This window comes from Alternaria dauci, chromosome 2, assembly GCF_042100115.1.
Source record: "Alternaria dauci strain A2016 chromosome 2, whole genome shotgun sequence".
Classification (NCBI taxonomy): domain Eukaryota; kingdom Fungi; phylum Ascomycota; class Dothideomycetes; order Pleosporales; family Pleosporaceae; genus Alternaria; species Alternaria dauci.
The window spans coordinates 402,715-427,635 of record NC_091273.1 but is presented as its reverse complement, the minus strand read 5'-3'; the positions used below and the strand labels follow the sequence as shown (position 1 = coordinate 427,635).

At 50.0% G+C, this 24,921-nt stretch overlaps 7 protein-coding genes across 7 annotated transcripts; 5 read left to right on the top strand and 2 right to left on the bottom strand.

Annotated features, from left to right (window-relative positions):
• Window positions 1–1,677: 1,677 nt before the first annotated feature.
• ACET3X_002231 (uncharacterized protein) lies at window positions 1,678–3,782 on the top strand. The gene is made up of 9 exons (XM_069448516.1): window positions 1,678–1,805; window positions 1,857–1,973; window positions 2,028–2,124; window positions 2,176–2,390; window positions 2,473–2,727; window positions 2,790–2,871; window positions 2,924–2,984; window positions 3,035–3,207; window positions 3,283–3,782. The coding sequence occupies exons 1-9, from the start codon at window positions 1,759–1,761 to the stop codon at window positions 3,694–3,696; spliced, it is 1,461 nt and encodes a 486-aa protein (XP_069308778.1). The 5' UTR covers window positions 1,678–1,758; the 3' UTR covers window positions 3,697–3,782.
• Window positions 3,783–4,176: 394 nt separating this feature from the next.
• ACET3X_002230 (uncharacterized protein) lies at window positions 4,177–5,295 on the top strand (the record flags this gene model as incomplete). The annotated part of the gene is made up of 3 exons (XM_069448505.1): window positions 4,177–4,199; window positions 4,251–4,779; window positions 4,831–5,295. 3 exons carry the CDS (start codon window positions 4,177–4,179, stop codon window positions 5,293–5,295), a joined length of 1,017 nt encoding a protein of 338 aa, XP_069308777.1.
• A 1,862-nt stretch (window positions 5,296–7,157) lies between these two features.
• ACET3X_002229 (uncharacterized protein) lies at window positions 7,158–9,003 on the top strand (the record flags this gene model as incomplete). Its single annotated transcript, XM_069448494.1, has 3 exons — window positions 7,158–7,641; window positions 7,692–7,783; window positions 7,837–9,003. 3 exons carry the CDS (start codon window positions 7,158–7,160, stop codon window positions 9,001–9,003), a joined length of 1,743 nt encoding a protein of 580 aa, XP_069308776.1.
• A 727-nt stretch (window positions 9,004–9,730) lies between these two features.
• ACET3X_002228 (uncharacterized protein) lies at window positions 9,731–11,046 on the top strand (the record flags this gene model as incomplete). Its single annotated transcript, XM_069448483.1, has 3 exons — window positions 9,731–9,773; window positions 9,829–10,194; window positions 10,253–11,046. 3 exons carry the CDS (start codon window positions 9,731–9,733, stop codon window positions 11,044–11,046), a joined length of 1,203 nt encoding a protein of 400 aa, XP_069308775.1.
• A 66-nt stretch (window positions 11,047–11,112) lies between these two features.
• On the bottom strand, window positions 11,113–12,282 carry ACET3X_002227 (uncharacterized protein; the record flags this gene model as incomplete). Its single annotated transcript, XM_069448472.1, has 1 exon — window positions 11,113–12,282. One exon carries the CDS (start codon window positions 12,280–12,282, stop codon window positions 11,113–11,115), a length of 1,170 nt encoding a protein of 389 aa, XP_069308774.1.
• A 2,896-nt stretch (window positions 12,283–15,178) lies between these two features.
• ACET3X_002226 (uncharacterized protein) lies at window positions 15,179–17,255 on the bottom strand. The gene has a single exon (XM_069448461.1). It carries the CDS (start codon window positions 17,250–17,252, stop codon window positions 15,297–15,299), a length of 1,956 nt encoding a protein of 651 aa, XP_069308773.1. The 5' UTR covers window positions 17,253–17,255; the 3' UTR covers window positions 15,179–15,296.
• Window positions 17,256–18,705: 1,450 nt separating this feature from the next.
• Window positions 18,706–20,975, top strand: ACET3X_002225 (uncharacterized protein; the record flags this gene model as incomplete). The annotated part of the gene is made up of 7 exons (XM_069448449.1): window positions 18,706–19,284; window positions 19,340–19,681; window positions 19,734–19,780; window positions 20,363–20,464; window positions 20,514–20,699; window positions 20,748–20,909; window positions 20,963–20,975. 7 exons carry the CDS (start codon window positions 18,706–18,708, stop codon window positions 20,973–20,975), a joined length of 1,431 nt encoding a protein of 476 aa, XP_069308772.1.
• Between the last annotated feature and the right edge of the window lie 3,946 nt (window positions 20,976–24,921).

The window sequence follows — 24,921 nt, the reverse complement described above, 5'->3', positions numbered from 1 at the left end:
TCGTCACAATATCGGTGACCACTCTGCAATGCATGTTCATCGCCCTCCACCCTTCCAAGGCTGTAACCGAATCCGGAGCACACCTGGGCAGCCGGCCAACCGCGCCAGTATCCGAATCATCTATGGGCGGTCAGTTTATGGTGTGCACGTCACTAACGAGCTTTGTCACAGAAAATAATGCCAACGAGCACCGACCCATATATGTGCTGGCACTCCGATATGACTTTGAGAACGATTGGGATTCAGTTTTGTCTATGCTGATTGTTGGGTAACGATACCAAGACTCAATTCTGCGACAACATAATAGCGAATCATCCTACTATGATATGATACCTAGACCCGCCCGGTTACGCATACGTAAGAGAAAGGTCACTTGCCAAGCGTCCGAGTTAATTTTCTCACACCCTCTTTGCACATCGAAAGCGACACATTTAAATCATGCAGATGCATTGTGCAGAGATTGGAATTCGTGGCAAATCGAAGTATATGCTGGAGACTGTCATGCAAGTCATCGCACGCCGCTACCTCGATTTGGCAAATGCGAACGCCACAAGAACGGCCCGATCCGAGTAAGCTAGGTAGGAATCACAGACACGGAGGCACGCACAACGCTGGCCAAGGGTACCCGAGCGCCTCTACGATCCTACACTCTATTCTAATGTGTAATGAAAACACAATTCTCTTACCAGACTTTAAGAGTGGGAAAGAACCTTCCCTAGGTATGTATAGCGATTTTAGTTCAGGAGCGTTGTTATGCTGTTAGGAGGCTACCTACAAAGGATGGGGAGTGTAAAGTCGCTTTTTCGGTTCAAGTGCATGGAAGTGCAGACGGGAGAGCGGCTGGTTGTCCTTCGTAAGCGATCCCCTCTGCAAAAACAAACTCTCGTCACATGCATCGTAGGGGCCGCTTTGTTGGAGTGGACGGAAAGTCCCGGCCGCCAAGGCGGACCAAGATCCGAGCCATTCACGAGCGACCCCACCGGCAGACACGATAGGCTAGCACATCCACGAGAGTGTGAAGGTCGCGTTTTCGGCGAGAGGCCTACTGTATCGCGATAGTCATTAGAGTTGAGCTTTAGGGAACAGTTAATTGTGTTACTTTGGTTACTAGGTCTGCTTCGTCTAAGTTACCGCTGTACTGTGGTTCTCAGCGTAGTACTGTAGTTATCGTGATATCAATACTTCGCCGCCTAAGTATATGAAGCTTCTGCTATTACTAGTAATTGCTTCTTTATGCACAACTCTACAATAGTCGCTTTGAAGCTGATGCCAACGCTCACGGGCAAGCCTGATGCCACCGATCTTACGCCATGGGCTAAACCACCGGGAAAAGCAGCTAGCGAAGCTGAAAAAGAGATAAGGGAAATACAAAATCCACCGCTAAGCAGAAAGGAGCAGCAGATGGTAGGCTAGCACATCAGTGCAGTGAGGTGAATTTTGATGCGGAGAGATAGTCGCACACCTTCTAAACTCTCGCCAATCCTTCGGTATGGTGATCTCAACGCAGATGCACACCACATTTGCTGCGTGCAGCTGCGGAGGACCTTGATCTAACACGCGAGGTCTGTCTCGTCATATGGACGAGCTCTAGACGCTTAGTGGCACAGATCACAAGCTTGCAACGGGTTGAAATCGAATGTTCCAAACTAGATATTTATAGCGCAGATATTCTAGCATGAGACTTCCAGGCTTCCTTGGGATAACTATCTTTTACTCTCACAAAACAACATCTATCAATTTCAAGATCATCTTTGCGTCATGGGCGAAGTGGTTCCGTACAAGTCAGGCATGCAACATGGCCAAGGGTGAGTCATATCTTCCGAGACAGAATGGCGATAGGCTGAAGGTTCTTCAAGCTACAATACCTACTTGCAATCGCTCTGTGTCAAAGATGCAGTCACTGTCAGCCGTCACGAGGACAAAGATCCCGCATTCACGCGAGAGTATTATTCCGAGTTCGTCGAAGAATACGAGTAAGAATGCCATCTTTCCCCAACGAGTGCAACTTGCTTACATGCTGGTATCAGAAAGATAGCAAAGAGTATGAAGATCAGTGCTGGCGCCGCTGTCTCTGGATGGGGTCAAAGCGGCAATGTCAATGTCAGCATTCTCGATCGTAGCGAGGTACGTACAAGCACTCATTACTCCAACCATCAGAGACTAAGTGGCGTATAGTTTGAGAGCAGCACTTTGACATATGAAGTCAAAGTCTTAGTTCAGCACCAGGTCAGCGTGCTCGACAAGCATTCTTTCAACAAGATTCAGACGAGCAACCCACAAGCGACATATGGTGACCGTTTCATTGCCGACTTTATCAAGGGCGGTCATTTCTATGCTCGTGTCTCTATCACAGGGAAGAACGCGTCTGAAACCAGTGAGCTCAAGCAGTCGTAAGTCTCCAGAGTTGCCCAGATACCAGAGCTTCCCATTCGTTTGTCATTATCATCATCATGCTAACTCATTGGCCAACAGTGCTGAACTGGCAATGACTATGTATGGCGTTTCCGGGAAGGTTACGCAAGAGGTCGAGTCAGCAGTCAGCTCCATCAAACGAAACGCTTCGGTCAAGATCACTATCATCGAGTCCACGGGAACCAACAAGAACGGTGCTAGTGGAGAAGGGTATGCTGCCAAGGCTGAAGAGAGCTCTGACCTTCTGGCTGTCAAGGCCAAAGCAGACCAGTTCTATAAGGACGCGGATACAGGAAAGCATTCTTATCTCCTATTGTAAGTGTTCCCTGTTCTGGAAGATACGACGTGAAAGTAAAGGCTAATGTGGGGTGGTATAGTGCGGTGTTGGGAAAGTACAGGAATCTCTCCAACTTCGAGAACTATTTCGTTCCGTTCGACTACCAGGTAGCGAGTTTGAGGGTGAGCCGAAGCTTACTGGTTCAACACTGCTCATGCTAACAGCTTTGAAAAGTCCTGGGAGCTCTTCAAGGATTTCTCGCTGTACACAGCCACCGAAACAATGATAAAGGCTGGTAGGTTTACTCGCAGACATCGGATGCCTTGGCTGATGAGACCTCCATAGTGCCGGCTGGCAAGTTCAAGGGCGGTTCCGAACAAAAGACCCAATTGTCGAACCAGGCCATCGGCATTTTTGAAAACATACGTAACAGGGTCAACACTATCGCTCAACACCCCGAGGTGGCAAAGGAAACACCCGACCATATGAAACCGGACGTTTTCCGCCTTGAGGTGCTTGTGAGTTCCTTCCTTCCTTCTCCCATGCTATCTCGTCCCTTTTTAGCATACCAAGCTAACTGCTTATCTTCGTAGAACGCAATCCAGACCCAGCTCTTCCATGCCCAATCTAAGGTCATACCCAACACCGACGATTACTGGACCGACATGATCTTGCCCTCAAAGGGTTCGAGCACGGAGCACCTTTTCACTTTCCCGGCCTTCGACTTCGGCGATTTGATCGGCACTGAGGTGGTTTCTTTTGGAAAGAAGACCAACGGCGAAGAATACATTTGTCTGATTGGCGAGCGCGCGACGAGCGTCGATGGCTACAAGGAGTTGAGTCACTTCTGGATCTTCCCGGAACGTGTCGAAAAATTTGCCATGCAGATGTACGCAGTCAGCAAGGTGTCAACGAGGAACTACATAAGGGTGTATGCAGCGGACCAGAGCGATATCGAGAACCCGAGGCCTTACCAAAGGTTTTGGTTCTTCGTGCCTTCCGCTTGATTGGGAATAGTGTCCTGGCGTGACGTCACGCGAGCCCTATGTTAGCTAGCCTCCAGCAGATACAACACAAGACACTCCTTTGCCAAATCAGTCTCGTGCAGTATGTCCCTTCAGTATTACAGGTTAATGTGATCAAAAGCCGGCATCGTGGGAGCTCAGTCAAGGTCTTCGCTTGGAGTAATTTACCCCGCTTCGTCTTCCCCGCACCTGGTACCTCTCACAAGCTTCACCTCTAGCCACAAGTCTTAGCCAGCGCACAATTTCGGCCAACTTTTTCCGTTTACATGGCTTACTTACGACAAGTCAGCGAACATGCTTTCAATGCAGCGGGATGACTCGCAGCACGACCCATGTGGTCTTTCCAGTTCTGTCGCATCTGTCATTCTATTGCATCGAATGCGTGAGGGGTGTAAAATAGGTATATATACCATTAATTGAAATCTTCCTAGGCCTCAAGCCTTACCAAAAGACTCCATCATCATGAAAGCCGGCCAGTGGGATCCGTAAGTGCGCAGAACGCGTTTCCTATTACATCGAACTCATGCGACCTCTAGCAAGCAGAAAAAGGTCGTTGTGAACGATGTTCCAAAACCGACCGAAGCACCAAACCAGTTCTTGGTCAAGATACAATCTGCATCGCTATGTCACTCTGACCTCCTCATGGATATGAGGCCGGATTACACCGTGACGTTGGGCCACGAAGGAGTCGGCTATATCGAGTCCATCGGCAAGGAGGCCAGCGACAAAGGCTTCCAAGTCGGCGACGCGATTGGCTTCAACTATTTTATCGGCGCTTGCTTTGAATGCGACGGATGTATGGTTCACAACCTGCGATGCGAGACGGGTAACCAGAAGTTGCAGGGGTTTGTAGTAGATGGATATTTCGCCGAGTATGCGGTCGTAGATTGGCAGAACGCTATCAAATTGCCCGAGAATCTCGATATGAGTAGGACTGCGCCATTGTTCTGCGCAGGTATCACAGCATTCCATTCGGTGGATAGTTGCGAGTTGAAAGCAGGAGATTGGTTGGCGGTGATTGGATGCGGTGGCTTGGGCCAGTATGCTATACGGTATGCGAAAGCGGTGGGTTTACATACAAGCATACGTCACCAACCAAGAGCTGATAGGATGCAGATGGATATCAAGACCATTGGTCTCGACATCAATGACAACCAACTCGATGTGGCGAAGAAGGTCGGCGCAGACGCTGTCTTCAATTCCATGAAGAACAAGGATTATCTTGAAGAGATCAAGAAACTCACTGGCGGTAAAGGATGTCATGCTGCAGCTGTCTACAGCGCATCGAATGCAGCATACGCAGGCGCGCCGGATGTTTTGAGAACAGGTGGACTCCTCATGGTCATTGGTATCGCGCCGAAAGGGCTTGACTTTATCAACACATTTGATTTGACTACGGGCCGGTATCGCATCAAGGCCGATAGCACGGGTATTCCGCAGCGGATGAAGAAGGCGGTCGACTTTACGGGCAAACATAGTATACAGCCAGAAGTCGAGTTCCGCAGGATCGATGACTTGCCGCAGATGGTTGCTGATATGGAGGCTGGCAAAGCGGAAAAGAGACAGGTTGTTGTTTTCTAGAGTCTTCATCTGATTGATATAGTGGAAATGTTTCCACTACGCTCTTGTTGTCGCATGAAGCATACTGTGGATGCGCTGGGTCGTAAAGTGTTATTGCGCGCTGTGTCGTCATGACGTGTCTGATTCATCCATTTCTTCTTCATCCACTTTATCCTATAGTACTGCGATGACGCATCAGCTTAAGCCAATTACAACTTCCACAATTCTTAACAATCTAAACGAACAGGTTCTCTTAAATAAGAGAATTCGCAAGTAAAAGGATGCTCGTCATGACGTTGGGTGCTGGGACGCAAACACTGCAATCTTCGATAACAATTCCTACAGAGGGGCGACAATTGGCTCTTGTCGAGACTACCGCTAGTTACATCAGCTCTCCGTCAACCCCGCATGTTGACCTAGGTCTCCGTGTTTGGCTCCAGTCGGTTATGCATGGCCCCTTCTAGTGACTATACTTGTAAGATGTCCAGGTACATTAGGTCGCATACATCGCCTACCTCAAGACCTCCAGCCCTTTGACAAAGCTCCTAGTTGTATGTGAAGATGGTCTACAAAACCATGGATGTAAAGTTCACGCCTTCTCGTTCCCGAATGCATCACTGACACCTCAACAGCATGAATTCTCGTACCCACAGTTTGCGTGGGACGCACAGGAAAACTACCAGCGTCAGTCCACTACCTTAACTCTCATTCCCTCCTCGTCATTTTCTGATCCCTCCACTAGCCTGCATTAAGCTTTCCTTCTTCTTCCGCAAATCTCCCACCGTAACCGACGCCTTCTTCCAAAAACACTACAACCACGTCCACTCCGACCTCACCGTCGCCTGCAAGAAATTCCACGCGGTAAAGATAGCTCGCTACGTCCAACTCTACCAGTCACCCGGCCTAAAAGGCAAACTAAAAGAACTGGGCATGGAGGTACTAGACTACGATGCGTGTAGTCAGATCTGGGTGCGGAAGTGGGAAGATTGGGAGGCGTTTGTGGGGAGCGAGGAATATCGGGCTGCGCTTATGTCGGATGCGGAGAAGTTTATGGATCTGGAGAAGGGGATTCAGGTCATGGCTGGGTGAGTTTTGGTTTCTTTTCGATTTGGTTGGGTGGTGTGGATACATTGCTGATGACGATGATGCGGCTAGGCACGATATGATTTGCTTTGGAAAAGCGATTCCTGATTGCGATACTACGGATGGGATTACGCGTGAAGAGGCTGCGTAGATCTGAGAGCGCCCTAGGGGTAGCCTTGGAACCGGCGGTGCTACGCCATTGCAGTAATTGGCGTGGAATAGTGCTAAGCATTTGAATCTTCAGCTCTATAGTGATCCCATGCTTCTCCACCACTGGCATGGACTACGCGATACGCCATGTTCTAGCACGTGTGACAGCCGATCATCTTTGCTAGCGAAAGATCAAACCATGGAAACTGGAATCCAGCTTTCACAAACATGGGCAAGTTCAATCGGAAACGTTATTCCAGGCGAAGATGATGCTCGCCCCTTGATTGTTTGGGCGCAACTCTAGTCAAGCGCCACGACCCAGCGCTCATCTTCTCCGCACCTAACCCCGGATACCCACTTCCACACCCACTACCCCGGATTATGAAAATGTACGACGATCTAATGGCGATAATGGCGCGCTTAAGCCAATAGCAGAAGTCAACTAAAAACATTATCTTTGTTTCTGCATATCCGAGATGCGGGGACGTCGAATCCAGGATATCAGGGATGTGATTGCTTACCACGTGTGACTTGCCGACATGATCAGCCCGGTGAAGAATATATCCAAGCAGTGAAGGGTCTCTTTGCCACGATTGTCCTGCTCAATTACACATTGGTGCCTTGAGCGTGTTCCCTATCACCATATCACCATGGCAATAACAGCCATCTACGAAGGCGACATGCGCCGTTCGTCAAAGGAAAAAACAGACGTAGAGCAAATCGAATCCGTCGTGACAACACCACCGGAGACACTCGTGTCTCAAGATACAACCACAATAACGCCAAAGACATGGTTCGTCATCTTTGTCTTGTCGTCAACATTTGGTCTCTCCTTCTGGCCGGTACCCACAACCGCTGCGATGATGTCGCGGCTCGCTATCCAGTTCGATGATCCTACATCGAGCGCATGGTATATCCCCGCGTACACGACAGCGAATGCCATTGGCTTCCTGATTGCGGGCGCAAACTCTGATCTCTTTGGGAGGAGGTGGTTCTTATTGTTTGGTAATGCGTGTTGTTGCGTTGGGTTTGTCGTTAACGCGACGGCAAAGGGGGCAGATCACTTTACGGCGGGATTGGCGATAACTGGTTTTGGAGGCGGGTTTGCACAGATGGCGATGTGCAGCATTCCTGGTGAGTGACTTGAGGTATCGTGCGCATGCCAGGCGATCTGACTGTGACAGAACTCTTGCCAAACAAGTTTCGACACATTGGCATCTGTCTTTCGGACGGTTTTGTCTTCCTCATCGTCATAATTGGCCCTATCGTTGGGAGAGTAAGTGGCAAGCTTGAAAGGGTGTCTTGTAACGACTGACAATCAATCCACAGTACGCCATCGATGTCAATGCGTGGCAATGGGTCTACTGGGCTGGTCTCATTGCCCAAATCATGTCCCTCGCATCCCTTTTCCTCTTCTACAAGCCGCCGAAGCATCCCAAAGGCGTCCCGTGGGACGAAGCTGTCCGGGGCCTTGACTATGTGGGCACTGCGCTTATCGTTCCGGGCATCTGCCTCACACTTGTTGGCATCGTAAACACCACGTACAAGCCGAGTTCAGACGTCACCGTTGTAGCCCCCATGGTAGTCGGGCTGGTGCTGATTGCCGCCTTCGGAGTTTGGGAGACGCTATCCAACACCAGATTCAAGCTCTGCCCACCACATTTGTTCCGGAGCCATAAGGGGAGAGAGTTCACGGCGCCATTCATTGTCGCATTCATCGTAACCATGTTCTATTACTCGGTTAACATCATCTGGCCGACCATGGTGAATGTTTTCTACCTGGGCCCGAACGTGTCTCGGAGTACAGAACTGCTACTCACGCTACCACCAAATGTCGGCCTGGTCTTCGGATCATTGTGCCTGATGGCTTTTGGCAACGTGCTAGGACACTGGAAGTGGACGTTAATCGGTACTTGGACTGGCATGGTGCTGTTTGGCGCCCTCATGGGTCTTGTGACCCCATTTAATCAGAGCCTGATGATTGCATTTTGCTGCATCAACGCGTCGTTTTTCGGATGGGCGCAGTACGAGTCCATTGCCTTTACCCAACTCGGCGTGCCGCAGCAAGACCTCGGCTTCTCTGGCGGCCTGGCAGGCATGGCTCGTTACGCAGGAGGGTCGCTTGCGCAAGCTATTTACACGACGATTCTCACCAACACACAAGCCACGCGCGCTGCTGCTACCGTTCCGACTGCAGCTATAAGGGCAGGCATGTCGTTGGAGAATGCGCAGGCTTTACTCGCAGCTTTTCCTCTGGGAGCTGCAGCTATCGCGGAAGTGCCAGGGACGACGGCCGAGGCTCTGGGTGCGGCTTCTTTGGCGTTTCAATGGAGCTACGCGCACGCGTTGAAGGTTGTCGCACTCAGCAGTTTGAGTTTCGGCATCGTGGGACTGCTTTGTATCTTGTACTGCGAAGATCTGACACCTAAGATGACGGACAAGGTGGAGGTCTTCCTCGAGAATGACGTGTATGCAGACAAGAACGAGTTCCACTGAGTATCGGTAGGCTGTAGCTGAATGAAGAACGTGGCTTTGCAGTCATTTGGCATTCCGATACAATGGTGGTGTGGAGATGAAGACCAGAGAGGGTGCAGACGCGTCAGGCATAAGCTTGGCCCTATCGCGTCGCCGGTCCCTGCGCAATCGCCTCACCCCGCCCTTTTCTTTCATCTCTCTTCTCAACCCCAAATTCTTGACATTGACGCGCCGGACAGTCGTGATCAATACCCGACAGTCCCCTATCTTCCACCTCTCCAGCCATGAGTCATTGACGCGTCCAAAAAAGGTTAAGTTGTCTTGACGGGACGGCTAAGTTTTCGGTTGCTTTCTGCGGCAGCACTACGACCGACGGTTAGCTGACGGCCCGTTGAAAAAACCGTTCGTCTCAGACTGTTGTTCGCGATGCGACGCGGGGCCTAAAGAAAAGCGCATATGGTGTTTACAGTCGGGAGTGGCCGACGAAAAGTCACTATGCAGCATGAACAACACGTCTGGATATCAGTAGCTGGGCTTCTAGCACACGGCGAGTAGACTGGAACATGTGCCTTGCAAGGAATGCCTGTATCGACTCCATGTCTCCACTGTCGCAGCCGCAACCCCACCTTCCAGACCGGTGTGCCGTGCAAGGAGACAGCATGTAGTCTCACTAGCTGGACGACGCCGCATGGATATCTCGTCTCTCTGCTTCTCCTGAAGCTATCGCAGTCGCTTTCTGCCAACAACAATGTCAAAGTCAGCTGTTGTGTTTGGTGCCTCTGGCGTGACGGGTCAGTAGAGCCATTGGATACCGTAATGGACTGCATGCTGACAGTGGTTGAACAGGGTGGTCTTTCGTCAACGAGATCCTCTCCGACTACCCCGGGAAGAACACCTGGAAGCGCGTCCATGCGCTCACAAACCGCCCGCTTACCCCATTGCAAACACAATGGCCAGAGGACTCGCGCCTCAACCTCGTCTCCGGCATCGACCTGCTCGCCCGTAGCCAGGAGGGTCTCGAGAAGGAGCTGACGGAGAAGCTACCTGATATTGGCGAGGTGACGCACGTATACTATCTTGCATACAAAGCGGGCCTGGACGTGCAAAAGGAACTGGAAGAGGCAGTCGAGATGTTTTCCAAGACAGTCAAAGCCATGGATAAACTATGTCCCGCTTTGGAATATGTCGTGTTGCAAATCGGCACCAAAGTTTGTAAGGCCTCACTCCTTCCTTTTAAGATATCGGACGTTATGAGACTAACACACATCAGATGGCGTCCACCTCCTCGCCGCGCTCCCATGGTACGACGAAACCGCCCCAGCAGGCACGACCGGCCCCAAGCTCCCCCCGCCTCCTCTCAAAGAAACCTTCCCCCGTATACCCAGCCCGTACGCCGAGATGCTCTTCTACCACGCACAAAACGATTGGATCACCGAATACGCCAAGGACAAGAAGTGGAGCTGGATCGAGACTCGTCCAGATATCATAGTCGGCTACGTCCCGAACCAGAATGCATACTCGCTTGCTACGACAATGGGTCTCTATCTGGCTCTGTGGAAGGAACTATACGGCGAGGGAGCGGATTGCCCGTTCCCTGGCACACAAGGAGTCTGGAAGGCGCTGAGCAATGATAGCAGCAGCGATATGATTGCGCGCCAGACTATCCACCTCACCCTCTTCGCCAAGCCGAAGAAAGGAGAAGCTTTCAACGTCGCCGACTCAAAAACGCCCTCGAACTGGGAGGAGAAGTGGCCTATACTATGCTCCTACTTTGGTCTCAAGGCCAGCGGACCGGCCCCAACTCCTATCGATATACGAAAGTTCATCAGCGATAACAAGGAGACTTGGCTGGGCATGGAGAAGCAGTACGGGTTGCAGAGTGGACATGTGGATGGTGGTCGTGGCATGCAGATTGCTGAAGAGATGCTCATGACCAAGTTTGACTTTGATAGACACTTTGATATGAGCAAGATGTGTGGAACGGGATTCACCGAGGAGAGGGGGACGAAGGAGACGTGGGGAAGTGTGTTTGATAGGATGAGGAAGGCGAAGATTATACCGTAAGTTGAATCAACAAGGGCGAAAAAGAGGTGGTATTTCCAAAAAAAACACACTGCATCGGATATCGTCCTAGCCGAGAACTAGATCAACGTCCTCGCGTTCAAGCTGCTCCCAGTCCTCTTTTCCAACATAGCCAGCAGCCCTGCGATACGCAATATCGTTCTCCCACTCTACCCAAAGAACATTGACTACCTCGTCAACGTGGAAGGGCTTTTCGGAGCGCATAGTGTCTGGGTTCCAAGTCTTGATGTAAAATCTAGTCATGCTCACAGCGACGATTTCAATCTTGGGCACGTTCTCATCCGCTGTATCCGCAACTATGGCCATGATCTTCCTATCTCTGAAGGCCATGCGGCGCTCCAAGTAATCCTCGTGGGGGTCCTGGTTTGATGTGGGCGCAGTTTTGGAGAAAGGGAACAGCCTCAGCTGTTCTCTAGTATGCAACTGGAGCGTGCCGACTGAGCGTCCACTCGAACAATCACAAAGAGCAATGGTAAAGATCGTCTGTTCTTCCGGGTCGTCCCGGGTGCGACTATCCCTCTGCCCAAGGACAAAACTACGCTGCGTTCGACTGAACAAGTATGGGGTCTGTTCGGGCATCGAAGCTTCCGTTGCGCTCGAAATCTGTGGGACCGGAAACGGGAAATACCAATCGTTGGTTGGACCGTGGTCTTTGTTGTCCACCATGTTCTCGTGGCGACACACCCGGCCTCCACATCCGGCTGGAAAGATGCGTGGCTCGCCTTTGTACGTACCTATGTCATTCTCCATTTCCACCGCTGTCCAACCAGGTAGCTTCACGTTTCCACTCTTCCATTCGTCGCGGTGCTCGTACCAATTGGAGCGAATAAGCCGACGTTCAGACGCACTCGCCGTAGGCGACGAAGCAGTGTACCAATCCACCATAGGATAAGTCTCTTCGATCGTGGCGCGCAGGTCATTTATCCTAGCTGCTTCATCACCAAGAGTCACTAATCCCTTCCATCCGATCCATGACCACGACGGCAATTGGGCCGCTGGTAGCGTAAATTGTCCTGCTCGGTCAGAACGCCTCCGCCGCTCAAGCTCCGTATGCGGCCACAACGGACTCCATGCAAGCGCTCGATGGAAGAACATTTCTGGAATGCCAAACAGAAAGCCGCCTTCGAAGGAACGACTGAGCACAGCCAACATACCGGTAATGCCAGGGAGTGCATCTTCTGGGTATCGCTGGTCTTTTTGGTTGTAGTCGCCAATCATGTTACTGACCGAGTGTAATTCTGGGAACCCGTCGAGGCTTTCCACAAGTCGTGGGTCGATGTACGTTTTTATCTCTGCACCTGATTTGAGCTCTTCGTGAGACTGCCTATGCTGACATTCCCAGTGCGCTGACTTATTCAGAAAGAAGAGCTTTCTCTTCGCCAGGTGATGTTCTTGGTACGTCCATGCACGCGAAAAGTATGGGGTTGATCCATGGACTAGAGAAAATATTCTAGAACCACGAACGATGATCTTGCGTGATTCGAATGGGAAGACTTTCTGCTTCAAAGCTCTTGATTCAGATATCCCAGCTAAACCGGGTATGCCGCTGGGAGCGTGTCCATCGGCAGCGACAATGGTCAGAATTGCAGTGGCGTAAATCGACCCCATCATTGTCAACTGACGAGCAGTCTCTGCCGGATCGTCGTGACCGATACACAAGGCGTCGACCCACAAATACCGCTCATCTAGTTCTTTCGTTACAGACATGGCATGAATGAGCGTGCGAGGGATCTGCGACGCTACATCTGGGCTCTGAAAAGCATGAGGCTCTCGAAGCCTTGCCAGGAGCTCAGCATCCATTCTGGGACTGAAATCGTCTCCATATGTGTAACTCAACGCAACAAAGGTGGCTTGTTCTTGTCCGGGAACGACGCATTGCAACTCGACATCCACGAGCCACGCCGGCGTAGTCTTCCAGATTTTCATGGGGTTGTCGCACTTGGTCCTGTGCGAGGTGAGACAATCAGACTTCCACTGCTTGACTTTGGTTAGATCAATCCAGTCAGGGTCCAGGATATCGCCTTTTGCCAAGTCCTCCGTGGCGTCGGTACTCGGGCATAGTAAGAGCTCCCAATACATCCCCAGGTTCTCCAGTGATTCAGTCAACGTGACCTCTCCTACGCTCTGTCCGCAATAGAATCCCATATCTTTCTGGGAGTGAGGATACTTCTTCCTTAATGGCGTCTGGGTGTAGTTTGTGAATTGCTGGACTAGCAATGTGTGCTCGCTACACTCAAGTGCGCTTTGTGATTGGAAAGATGAAACATCGATATGCTCCTTCCGTACTCCCTGGAACAAATCCAGCAGAGCATTACAGAGGTCGCATGGCATAACATTCTCGGCCTCTGACATCATTGGTGATGTAGCCGAAGAGAACAAGGGGATAGTTATCGATTTGCTGGAAGGACTGCTTATTTGAGGTAATTGTGGTATGAGTATCAAGAAGAGTACAGGGGCGGGGTAGCACCTGGGCAGTGTCTTTATTTCCTCGAATATTTGTCCGGATTTGTGCGGCGACCAATCAACACCAAGGTAAGGCGAACCCTTGGGATGACGTTACCTTGATGATTTGATTGGCTGGCTCAATGGGAGGTGTCTGCCTTGCCAGATCCCTCCACTACCCAACTGATGGACCCACGCGATGCAGGTATGATGGGTAGTTCTTCAATCCCTTGAGTTTATCCCCGAATCTACCGAGGTGGAAAATTGGGGTCAGGATCTAGGCAACCACCATCAGGCGTGCAGTCGGGGAAGTATCAGGTATTGTAACCTATAGAGGTACAATCGTTGAGGATCTCGCAGTATGCACCATTACAGGCGGCTTATTGTCGGACAGAGAGGTCATCTGCGTTTCTTTTCTCGCTCTGTGTTGAAAAAGACTTCTTTCCAATCTATAGCTTCTCACTGGGGTGCAGTACAGAGGAAGTTCTTTGTTCGTGGCAAGTACCTAGGTAGACCGTCAATAATGCTCTATACCAAGGCAGCTACAGAATCTGGTAATTCTTCTTTCAAGTTGGCATACCTATTCGTGGATCATGCGAGCAACAAGACACCGGTCCGTCCATCTGCCTAGTTCTTGAAGAGGTTCGCCATTCCAATGTGAAGAACTAAGCTGCAGATATGGTTCTTGTTCGGTCCAGATCCAGTTGTGCACATCAAGACATGACAGGTCGGGAAGGAACATTCCTTCACATGCCGGGTTTCAGCATACATATGCAGTCATGACCGGCATGTGGCTGAAAACCTGTTTTGCCACGCTGGCCTACAAGAAGCCTTGAACACTGAACGACGAAAATTTGTCCACCCACCTCCAAGGCAACAATAAACACTGAGAAAGAATTGAGTAATGACCGAAAATACTCTATCCGAGCCAAGTTCGTCGGCGGCGCCTCCAAATCCACATCATACCTACGACCGCAATCGTCCTGACCAGGAAGAAATAACAGCGATCCTTGCAAAGTTCAACAAAGACTCTCTGAGCATCATATCGCTCGGAAAAGACGGTGTTATGCGTACCCTTTCGGCTGATCGTGCGGTTCTTGATGCAATAGGCTTGAGCCCGCGGCTAGTGAAAGCGTTCTTGGACCGTGTTCCACCAGAATACCGTGCGCTCACGCCAGAGCTTGAGAATGTCGATGGTTCCAAGGCGACGGATGAGGAGCTGTGGCATCCTGATGCCAGTCTGCTGCCACGACCGATGAGCGAGGAGCAGAAGAAGAGGGCACTAGCGCAGGTAGAAGATACTCAGCAACAGCAAAATGAAGTTGATGATAGCGGTAAAAAAGATACGGACAAGGCGGATCTAGTGCTGTGACATGATCTTTGAGTAGACACTCCTGCGAAGAGTCAACGCCAAGTTCCTGCTCCTTGTTCATCCTCAAGTCCACAGACTGTCCTCATTATGGGTCGACATCTTGACCTGCATCTGGAGACGAAGAACCATACGATGCACGTTTCAACATCCGCATATGACCTTCTGTCAGCAGATCTGCGTATCAATCCAGTAGGATCACAGCCGCCCGTAATAACGAAGGTGCGCTGAAGTGATGCGGCGATGCTGGGGATGGGAGTTGGGTAGGTACGAGAGACAAGTCACGATGGGCAGCCTTCAACCCCGTTAGGTACGGTAGCCCCGATAGTGCATCTCTTTGGATTCTGCTTCTACCTATATACTCCGCCTATGCAATGTCTAAACTCCCACCCCACTCTTTCTAATCTATGTACTATTTCTATCATGCTTTATTTTTTTCCAGAACAATTCTCACATCGCCTGTATCGTCATCAGTGATTCTATATTTCACCTTGTACCCTGCCGCCCAGGCATCTAATTCATCGTTGCCTCTCTGCGCCACGTTTTCCAATTCATCTGCATCCGCCTCCAACCCGACTACGCTGTCCAGCAAAAGTCTCGTGACGTTGACGTCGCGCTGGGCTCGCGCTGAGAGGGATTTCCTCGCGGATAAGGCCAGGGTGCCGGTGACTGCGCTCGCACCCAGCAGGCAGATTAGACCGACCAGGAGTATACTGGGTACGTATGTGATGCGGTACTGTAGTTGCATTGCGTATGCCGGGACGTGGATGGTGTACTGGGGGAGGTTGCGCGAAGCGTTCCTGCTGGATGCAGCGACCTCGTAGAGGATACGCTGCGTCTCGCCAGAGGCGTAGAGGAAGGTGTGTGCGAAGTCGGTAAAGAAGTCTTGGGTCGGTGCAGCGTACATGTTGGACAGGGCGGGCCCGAGACCGGGGATGGACGAGCCCGGGACGTGGAAGTTGAGGCTGTTGTATTGGAACTTGGAGAGCTGGGAGGGGATGATTTGTTTCTCTTGCAAGGGAAATGTGGCGGCGTCAATGGTCCATACGGCGGTGCTGGAGGTGTTGTCCGAACTGCGACTTGTGTTGGCGACGCCGTGCTCGCGGTACAGCACACACCGCAGCCCGCAGGCAGACATGAGTCCCTGTGTTCCACTGAAGCCCCATTGAGTCATGTTGTAGGCACGGTAATGGAGTGTGCCGTATGCCGACGGCTCCGTGTCATTGGACAAGTCGAACCGCCTTAGGGAGCCTAAATATGCCTCTTTAAAACTCAGAGAAAATGCGGCGTATGTGAGGCCGTCGCCTTCTCCCTTTTGAATGTTTTCCGGTGTACCCGGGTAGGTTGCTTGGAACAAGTAGTTATCCGACTCTGCAGTTTTGTTGATAATTAAGCTGATCATCGTGTTGTACATATTTAGTGGTTGATATACTGATATTGATTCTGGCAGAGCCGGGCTACACTCAACCGACAGTCGATACGCCGGTACGTTTTCGAGCCTGGAAATGGCCAGCGGCAGAGACTCTAGCGATTGCGATGTTACGTTTACGGCTACATATGTACCGTTGGTCAGTTTTGAGTCGGAAGTTTCGTAGGATATCTCGGTTAGAAGGGACACCACATCCTTGACGACTTGGGCGTTCTGATTACCGTCGAAATCGTACAGATCCATTGAGACAATGTTGGCCCCTGACACTATACCATCGTAATCTTGGTTGATGGTAACGTCACTCTGCAGCCTTAGTGGAACAGGCGTCTGTGAAGAGCTGAGTTCAGAAAATGCCTCATACGCAATAACATTGCTCAGTGCTGTTCTCGAAACAGCAGAGAGCATTGTTAGCAGCGCAAAGAGTCCAAGTGTCCAAGTCTTGCCCATGAGTAGATTGCGGAGATTGAAAAGGTCATAATTCCCGCCTGTTGTACCGCTGGCGGCGACCAGCGTACGAAGGGGAATTGGCTTCGCTTGCTGTTCGTTCAAGGTCGACACGCGTGCGCTGCCAAACCAGACAAAATTCAAAGTTGCCATGAGTAAAGGCGCCAGTACAGCTCCTGTGATGGCATCGACTGCTTTTGCCTCTGCTTGGCTAAGGTGGCCCCCAATCTTCTCGCCCGCAAACGTATCGAAAATTCGCGGATTCGCTCGGACGCATACAAGCCATACGACAAGGCCGGCCAGTGGAATCGCTGCAGTCAGAAGGATTTGTGCAACGGACCATGATTGTGAGAAGTTCTGTTTTAGTTCTGAATGGATGGGCGTTGTCGTTCGAGACGCAAGGGGTTTTTCCGCTGTAGGGGATGAGGTATCCTGAGTCGTGGGTACTGGACCGTAGGGCTGAGAGCGAAACCCTGCCATCATCTTGGAAGTGTAGTTTGCCATGGCTAGGGAATGCGCGCCGTGGAAAATACCATGGGCAGTGCTTGCCTTAATACTCTTGCTGAGAAATCACTCAATCGTGGCGCAGGTATCGATACCGGCTTTTGAGACGTGGTTTTGGCCCCCAAACTTCGTCCCCGTTCAAAAGGCGCCGCTCACATCAGGCCCTCTATCCACACTTTCTAGCGCTTACACGCCCTAACAAATGCCCTACATACACTTTGAACGTCAAGGCAACATAACGGTCTGATAAGATGGTACATACATGACATGTGTAGACTAGGTAGCTTGTCAGATGCTCTACCAGCCCAACGAGGTCGCACCGACACCTGATCCCTAGAAGAAGTCGCTGATAAATGTGGAAATATTCTCGATGCAGGCCCCAGAGTCATGCCATGTTGCGTGATCGCCGCAGGAGGAGGTTGTTGGGGCTATGTAAGCAAGACGTGAGGCAGATTTTTGGTGATTCCGCGGGAATAACCAAGGCAACCCGCACTACCAATCAAACGAAGTTCCAAACTTTAGCACTTCTACAGACGTCGCGTGGGTGCAACTCCGTTGTCCATGTTTCTGACTCACATTTAGGGGATAACTGAGTGTTCAGTGATTGATTCACACGACTACCTGTGAACGAGATGAGCATCGAGACTGCTGAATGTTGACTCGTTCACCCGGGTATCGTATCTTGCGATTTGGGCTCCTTCGCTGATATCGAAATTCTTCGGTTCTGGCGGTCTGGCCTCCCACGAACCAAGAAGACCTCGGGACTTATAATTTCAGCTGAAGTGTTAGACATAAGAGGATCACCAGGACTATTGCTGTACAAGCCTGCAGCTCCCATGAATCGGCAAATCCTCGCGCGCGACGGGTCCGTGGGCAACGAGAAGACGTGAACTTCCTGACCCCCTTTGCTCCTGCCGCCACAACCGGTGCAGGGCTGACCGCCACCAATGAGTCTTGTGCATAGCAGCCCATCATCAGCCGCACTTTGCGGCGTATCATAAGGACACGTCATTACAGCCCAGTCATGTTTGAGTGAGTTTCATTCGCCGGTGCCGAGAGATGCCGAAATAGCGAAGCTATCCTTACCTAGGGTACCTAGTGTAATCTTTGCCGGAGCCTTGGCGAATTTACATACCGAATTAGGGATAATCCGTAGTCACGTCCTGTCTACCAAATCGTGCTGCATAATCAGCTTGAGTCGGACAAAGAAGCAGACTTGAAGAAGTAAAAGCATAGGTATATAAGTACTCGTCCGTACCTAACGAGGAACACAATTCAAACCATCAGGTCTTCCTACAACATTGAACCGCATTGGTAAGCACTCCGATAAGTATGGTAGTCATGTAATTTGACATATGTGAAGAACAGGAAAAGTAAACGAGAGACACAAGTCAGGCAAGATTGTAGAACGAACTCTCCTTTCTAACCCTAGGGATACAAAAGATTCTCCACAATGCCATCCGAAAAGCTCATCGTTATCGTCGGGGCCACTGGTAACCAAGGCGGCTCTGTGGCGACCGTATTCCTTGAGGAACCTGGCTGGAAGGTTCGCGCCCTCACTCGAGACCCCTCCAGTACCAAGTCTCAGGCTCTAGCAGCTCGAGGCGCTGAGGTTGTTCAAGCCAACATGGACATCCCCGAATCGCTGTCAGCAGCATTTGTGGGTGCGAATGCTATCTTCGCTGTGAGTGACTTCTGGGGCCAATACTTTGATCCTAGCAACAAGGACAAAGCGAGGCCAGGCCAGTCACTGAATGCCTGGGTGGGCGAGCACGAAACACAACAGTTGAAGAATATGATCGATGCAGCAGCCAAGGTTCCAACTCTCGAGCGGTTTATACTCTCCTCCCTTTCGAATGCCACGAAATGGTCAAAGGGAAAGTACACTCACGTGTACCACTTCGACTCAAAAGCCAAGGCCGAAGAGTACGGCAAGGAAACATACCCCGATCTATGGGCAAAGACCAGCATCTACCAAGCAGGTCTGTTCTTGAGTAACTATTTCGCTGGTGGATTGAGTGCTCCTATCAAGGTAAGCATCTGCAAATTTGACTCTGTACTCAGCAGGTAAAGCTAACGTACTTAAGAACTCTGAGGGAGTAGTTCAGTTCATCGGACATCTAGAGAAAGATGTCAAATTTCCGTTCGTTGCCGCGGAGGAGGACTCTGGACCTTTAGTCAAAGCTCTGGTCCTAGAGTCCCCTGGAAAGAACCTCATTGGCTACCGAGAATGGCTCACCGTCCAAGAGCTAGCATCATCTTTCACAAAGGCTACAGGGATGAACGCAGAGGTTGTTACTCTGCCGAAAGGATCCTTTCCCCCATCTGTTCCAACCGAATTGAAGGAAACGATAGAGGATAACATGGCCTATTGGAATGAGTTCGGATACGAGGGTAGGGATGACCCTACCGTTATCCATCCCCGAGATGTAAGTTGTCCTGGCTTGATTGACTGAAATGGCTGCTCATTCCTATGTTTAGTTGATGTCTCCCCCGTCTCTCGATACTGTGGAAGCCTATTTTAAGAAGTACGACTGGACGAAGGTGTTTGGTTCTTGAGAAGCACTATAAAGCCTGTTATCTGGTTTCACCAGATAAGTGTGCGGATGTAGGATGTAAGATGCATGAATGGCTGGGAAAATCGGTTCGGAAATTTGCAGAGTGTACTGAGGACCATTTGTCTACGAAGAACCAGAGAAATCCTTGGCCTGCCTTAGCCGATAGTCTTCCCGCGGTTGATCAAATTATCCGATGAGGAGCGCCGTCAGTAGTAACGATATATACGCCTCCACTACTCTTCAATGCATCCATGAATTGCGAATCTTCTGCAACAATGGCCCAAGAAGGGTGCAAGATACACTGCACTAGTCAGACGATGAGATACTTTCTTATCTGCTACAGCTCGAAGAGAACGATTGCGCCAATTACACGACCAGTATCTTCTGCATCGACAAAGTAGACGGTCGAGATCGAGGTATATTCATCCAACCATGCAAGCATCTTGTCTGTCACAGCTGCTAGTCTCAATGTGTGAAGAAAACAAGAGACGGGACACATTGTCTGCTGCGCTCATCAGGCCATACTCCCCCAGATTTTGCTACACAAGTGAGGTCCCAAGACCTCTCTAGCGCGGCGAATGAAGTTCCGATTGCTTACCCGTCCAAATTATGGGCTCTTCTCAACGGCATAGAACAAGCGCCTAGGAAGAAATGGTGGGTCAATAAAGGGACAGTAAAGATACAGACCCTAACAGAATGTTAGTATCATCTTCTCTGCATGGAAAAGCCCCCTAGATCTTACGGCTAAACTTCTCAATGGAGCTAGCTTAAGACATGACAGGATTCATGGAGGCTTAAGCTTGAACCAGAGACTAAAGGTGCCGAATAGCTTCAAATCGTCTTTGGGGCCAAACATTCTCCTGATGACACTGGGTACGGGTGCGGAAGAGTTCGTATACACACTGGGAGGACATATTTCGAATACTAACAGACCCAGGCTGAATTTGACCGTTGCGACACGTATATACCTGCCCGAACCGCAATGGAACCCTTCCAAGGTTTTGTTGAGTTACAAGCGATGGCAAGAGCGCAGCGTATTGGACAGACCAAGCACTGGAGTGGTCTGCGTACGCTATGTAACAGAAATACCATTGAGCAGGTGAGAATGAATCTTGTACGATCGGCTTCGATCGATGGCTTACCTTATGATAGAGCGACGTATTGAGTCGTCAGAAAAGAAAGACAATACTCGCGGGCGGAGGTTTCAAAAACCAGAATATGAACGCATCACTAGTGAGACAGTCAATAGCGATACTTTGGTATCGACAGAACGCGCACGTAGAATATCGCCACGAAGTAACGACGAGATGCCTTATGCAATATGGCTTTGGATCATTGGAGCTTTCGGGCGACTGGAAGCAATAGAAGCGCAACGTATACAGCTGTCAAAATACGCTATACTTGAACAATCTGCGTGTAGCATGTAAAACGGAAGAAAAGCCAACGTAGTGAAAAAATCTCGTCTCATTGTTCGATGTGCCTCATCTCTGCAGTACACCCGAGCAGCTACTAAGTGTGGAAGCTCGTCCAAAAGGCATTAACGGTGTGAGCAAAAAGACAAAACATACAACAGCGGGGATTCGCTAGTGGTCACCCACCTAACTACTAATCCGCCGGTACACTGCTTGTATATGGCTGAGCGGACGGGAAGCCTAGCTTTCACTCATGCGACTGTCACAAAGCTCCTTAATTCTCCCGTATGCAGTAAGCCTATGTTCTGTATGCGTATTATTAGTACACTTCTGTGTTGGTGGAGGGTTATTAATTAAGCGCCATAGTATTGCGCGAGCTCCCGCGCCCTTGATGTCTTCATGCGAGCGTTGTACGATCGCAACTATACTTAGATGCGATTTTGTGTTAGCCAAGTTGCTCACTAGGTGCGAGCGATTCAAGCAATCGCAGCGTTAACTGGGCTCATAGTGACGGAGTTACTAGTTGTACAAATTGCTCATCGATTTCGGTGGGCGGCTCGCACGGCCGTCGGACCGTCACGCACGGGTAGTTAGGGATCCGCCTCCATTCCTGGTGCTTCCATCCCGACTTGTCATCCAGCAACAATGATGAAGCAACCCAGAGAACACGGCTGTCATACTAGAAAAAGCGCATGCGACGATATATTGACTGACAGCAAAGCAGCAAGAAGTTGCTAACCGCATTGTCATGCAGCCACAGTATCCTACAAACCACTTCAACGATTGGTACAGCGACGCATTTACGCACCCTTGCAGGATGCAGCCTCGAAGGATGCAGCTCATTTCAGGAGTGCTCCACCCGATCAGCTATTTATCCTGTCGTTCCTTATCTTTTCCCTTGCGCCCCTTCTCGCATCATTCGTTCAATAGCTCCTCAACCCTATGGCTCTTTCTGATAACCGCAATGTCCGCAGACACGTGTATGAAGCACTCGAAAGCCCAGAACACATCAGACTAATTACACTGCATCCAGCCTTGTCTAACGACGCACCTCTAAAGATCAACTTCCTCTCATCGAGACTTAACGATGTCGTAGGACGCTACGATGCTATCTCATACACATGGGGACAACCAATCCTAACATTCGCTCTACACGTTGATAATAGCACGCAAGTGTGCGTTACGGAGAACCTTGACCGCGCCCTCAGATATCTGCGTCGCAATGACTGTGACAGACTCCTCTGGGCTGATGCTGCGAGTATCAACCAGGTTGACAACGAAGAAAAGGCAGTGCAAATTCCTCTGATGGTCCAGATCTTCCAAGGTGCTCGAAGAGTAATAGCTTGGCTCGATCCAGGGGGTGACACTACAATAGAGCAAAGAGGCATGAGGACAATAGAGCGTCTATCTCGAGCGCCTGAAAATAGGAAGGAGTTGTTACAAGAGAATATCTACGGCGTACAACGTTTCTTGAAACTTCCCTGGTTTAATAGACTATGGATAGTACAGGAAGTTGTCTTCAGTCTAGAGATTTGCTTGATATGCGGCGAAATGGAGCTCCCCTTCTCCCGGTTTATCGCTGGGCTTTCTCGAGTAAAAGCCCAGCTTAAGGCTTCTTCTGACAACCCTGAAGACCTAGTAAGAATTGGAGGCATCGGTGAAATTGAGAAACTCTGGAGCCACTATTCGCGTTTCCTGACGTTGTTCGATTACGATGACGAAAGCACCGAAATCACCGACGTTACCGAAATCACCAATATCGTGGCCTTGGTGGAGAAGTTCGCATTATATGGGTGTACGGATCAACGGGATCGTATATTCGCTTTGTATAGCATGGCAACCAATGTCCAATCGAGAAGACGCATTCTTCAAAAGGACGACGACTTTCAGGCAGACGACGACTCTCGCTGGCAGACAGACAGCGACTCCGAGACAGACAATGAATCCGAAACAGACAACGAATCCGAGACAGGCGATTTCTCCCAGTCAAACGACTCCTCACGAACAGATGACGACCCACAAACAGACCACGTTTCGCAGGGACAAAGTTATATCGTCAATATGAACATCGACTATTCGCTAGATGTAGATGGAACATACGAGGCTTTCGCACTTTCTCGTTTAAGTTCAGACAACGAGGGGGCGCAACTGATTTGGGAAGCTGTGTTTTCCCGCCAATACTCGCCTCGACCGGTCACTTGGCCTTCTTGGGTTCCGGATTGGCGGATTGCACCGCGACAAATGATACCGGTTCCCTATCAGAAGCTCTCGAACAATAGTCATCACGAGGTAGATCTTAAGGTGTGCCGGCTTACACCAGGTATTATTCGGATAAGCATCCCCGTTCGAAAGTACTTCCCTGACGGAGGAGATGAAAAGCTCTATACTGTCACGTGGAAGATTTCAAGAAAAGCAGATGATTCCGCATCCTCACTACAGTCACAACTGTCGCAGCTTTACAGAATACTTCTCAACCCTGACGTTGTGCAAAGATCCGATCGTCTTCCTGGAACATTGGCGCCGACATCTTCGAAGCATATCCCTAAGATATTTCCCAATCTTCTCGTTAAAATGATCCAAAAGCTTGTTGGCAAAGAGATCTCTCACTGTGAAGATTCTGACGAAGACGATGTGTTTGCGCAACTCGGACGGCATTTTGCTAGGATGTCGATGATATCTGAAGCAGATAATATGCACTGCAGTTCAACATCTTCTTCTGATATTCGAGATCTCATTAACACACTGGATGAAAACTTGGGGGATGCTACAACGTTGTTCTGCTTTCAAGACTCAGGTACTCATGTGCACTCGATCGGTTTGGGCGATGTGATAATCAAGCCTGGCGATCGCATCATACCCGTAGGGAATCTGTATCGCTCCGCAAGATATGGGATACCCACGACCACACTCATCCTTCGACAATGCGATCCAAATGGAGATTTACATGGCGAAAATCCGGTCTATCGGCTTGTTGGCAGATGCTACACATATGATCCAACCTCTGTGCTGCTGAGAGCCGAGTTCAAGAGATATTACCATTCCGTTCGAGATGAGAAGATAAATCCCCATGGTTTTAAAACGCGTTGGCGCAAGCGCTCGCCTCCAGAGAAGGAAGCCCAAAAGTTTAGCTGTACATTGGATTTGGCCTAAAATGTCACTTGGAAGACACCTGCTAAGCATGTTCACTCTACACATCGCATTCCGCCAACATATCACTTAACGTCCCCATCCTCGCCCTAACAAACGCCTCAGTAGCATCCAACACCTCCCGCACACGCTTAACTGTTCCCGGCGGAAATGCATTGGATGATCTTTTTCAGTACATCGATCAGCAGCATTAAATACGCAGTACGAGCCTACTGGGGAGGTATTGTCGCTGTACGTGGTAGGTTTTGCGGGCGCAGGAGGAGTATTTAACGGGTCTGTTTACGCCAAGAAAGCCTGGTCGGTAGTTGCAGCTTGTAGCTTTGATTTGTAATTGTTTAGTACGGTTTCTTGGCAATGTAGAATTCGATTAGTTGCGCATCTAGTTTGAAAAAAACATCAGCAAATACCTAAGCATATCAGACATGTGAAAGGATCGTGAGAGCTCGAGTATATAGATATAACCTTGTCCAGCTAAGAGACGAACACGACTTTGACTGGAGATAAACGAAATGAAGCATCGTGCCGCTTCAATCTGCATAAGTCCTTACTCTA

Excerpts from the sequence above, each read along its gene's own strand:
- ACET3X_002226 (XM_069448461.1), bottom strand. The coding sequence starts at position 17,252 with ATGGCAAACTACACTTCCAAGATGATGGCAGGGTTTCGCTCTCAGCCC.
- ACET3X_002231 (XM_069448516.1), top strand. The coding sequence starts at position 1,759 with ATGGGCGAAGTGGTTCCGTACAAGTCAGGCATGCAACATGGCCAAGG. Across the intron at positions 2,985-3,034 it reads CGAAACAATGATAAAGGCTG|TGCCGGCTGGCAAGTTCAAG; the intron begins GTAGGTTTACTC and ends AGACCTCCATAG. Across the intron at positions 3,208-3,282 it reads TTTTCCGCCTTGAGGTGCTT|AACGCAATCCAGACCCAGCT; the intron begins GTGAGTTCCTTC and ends TTATCTTCGTAG.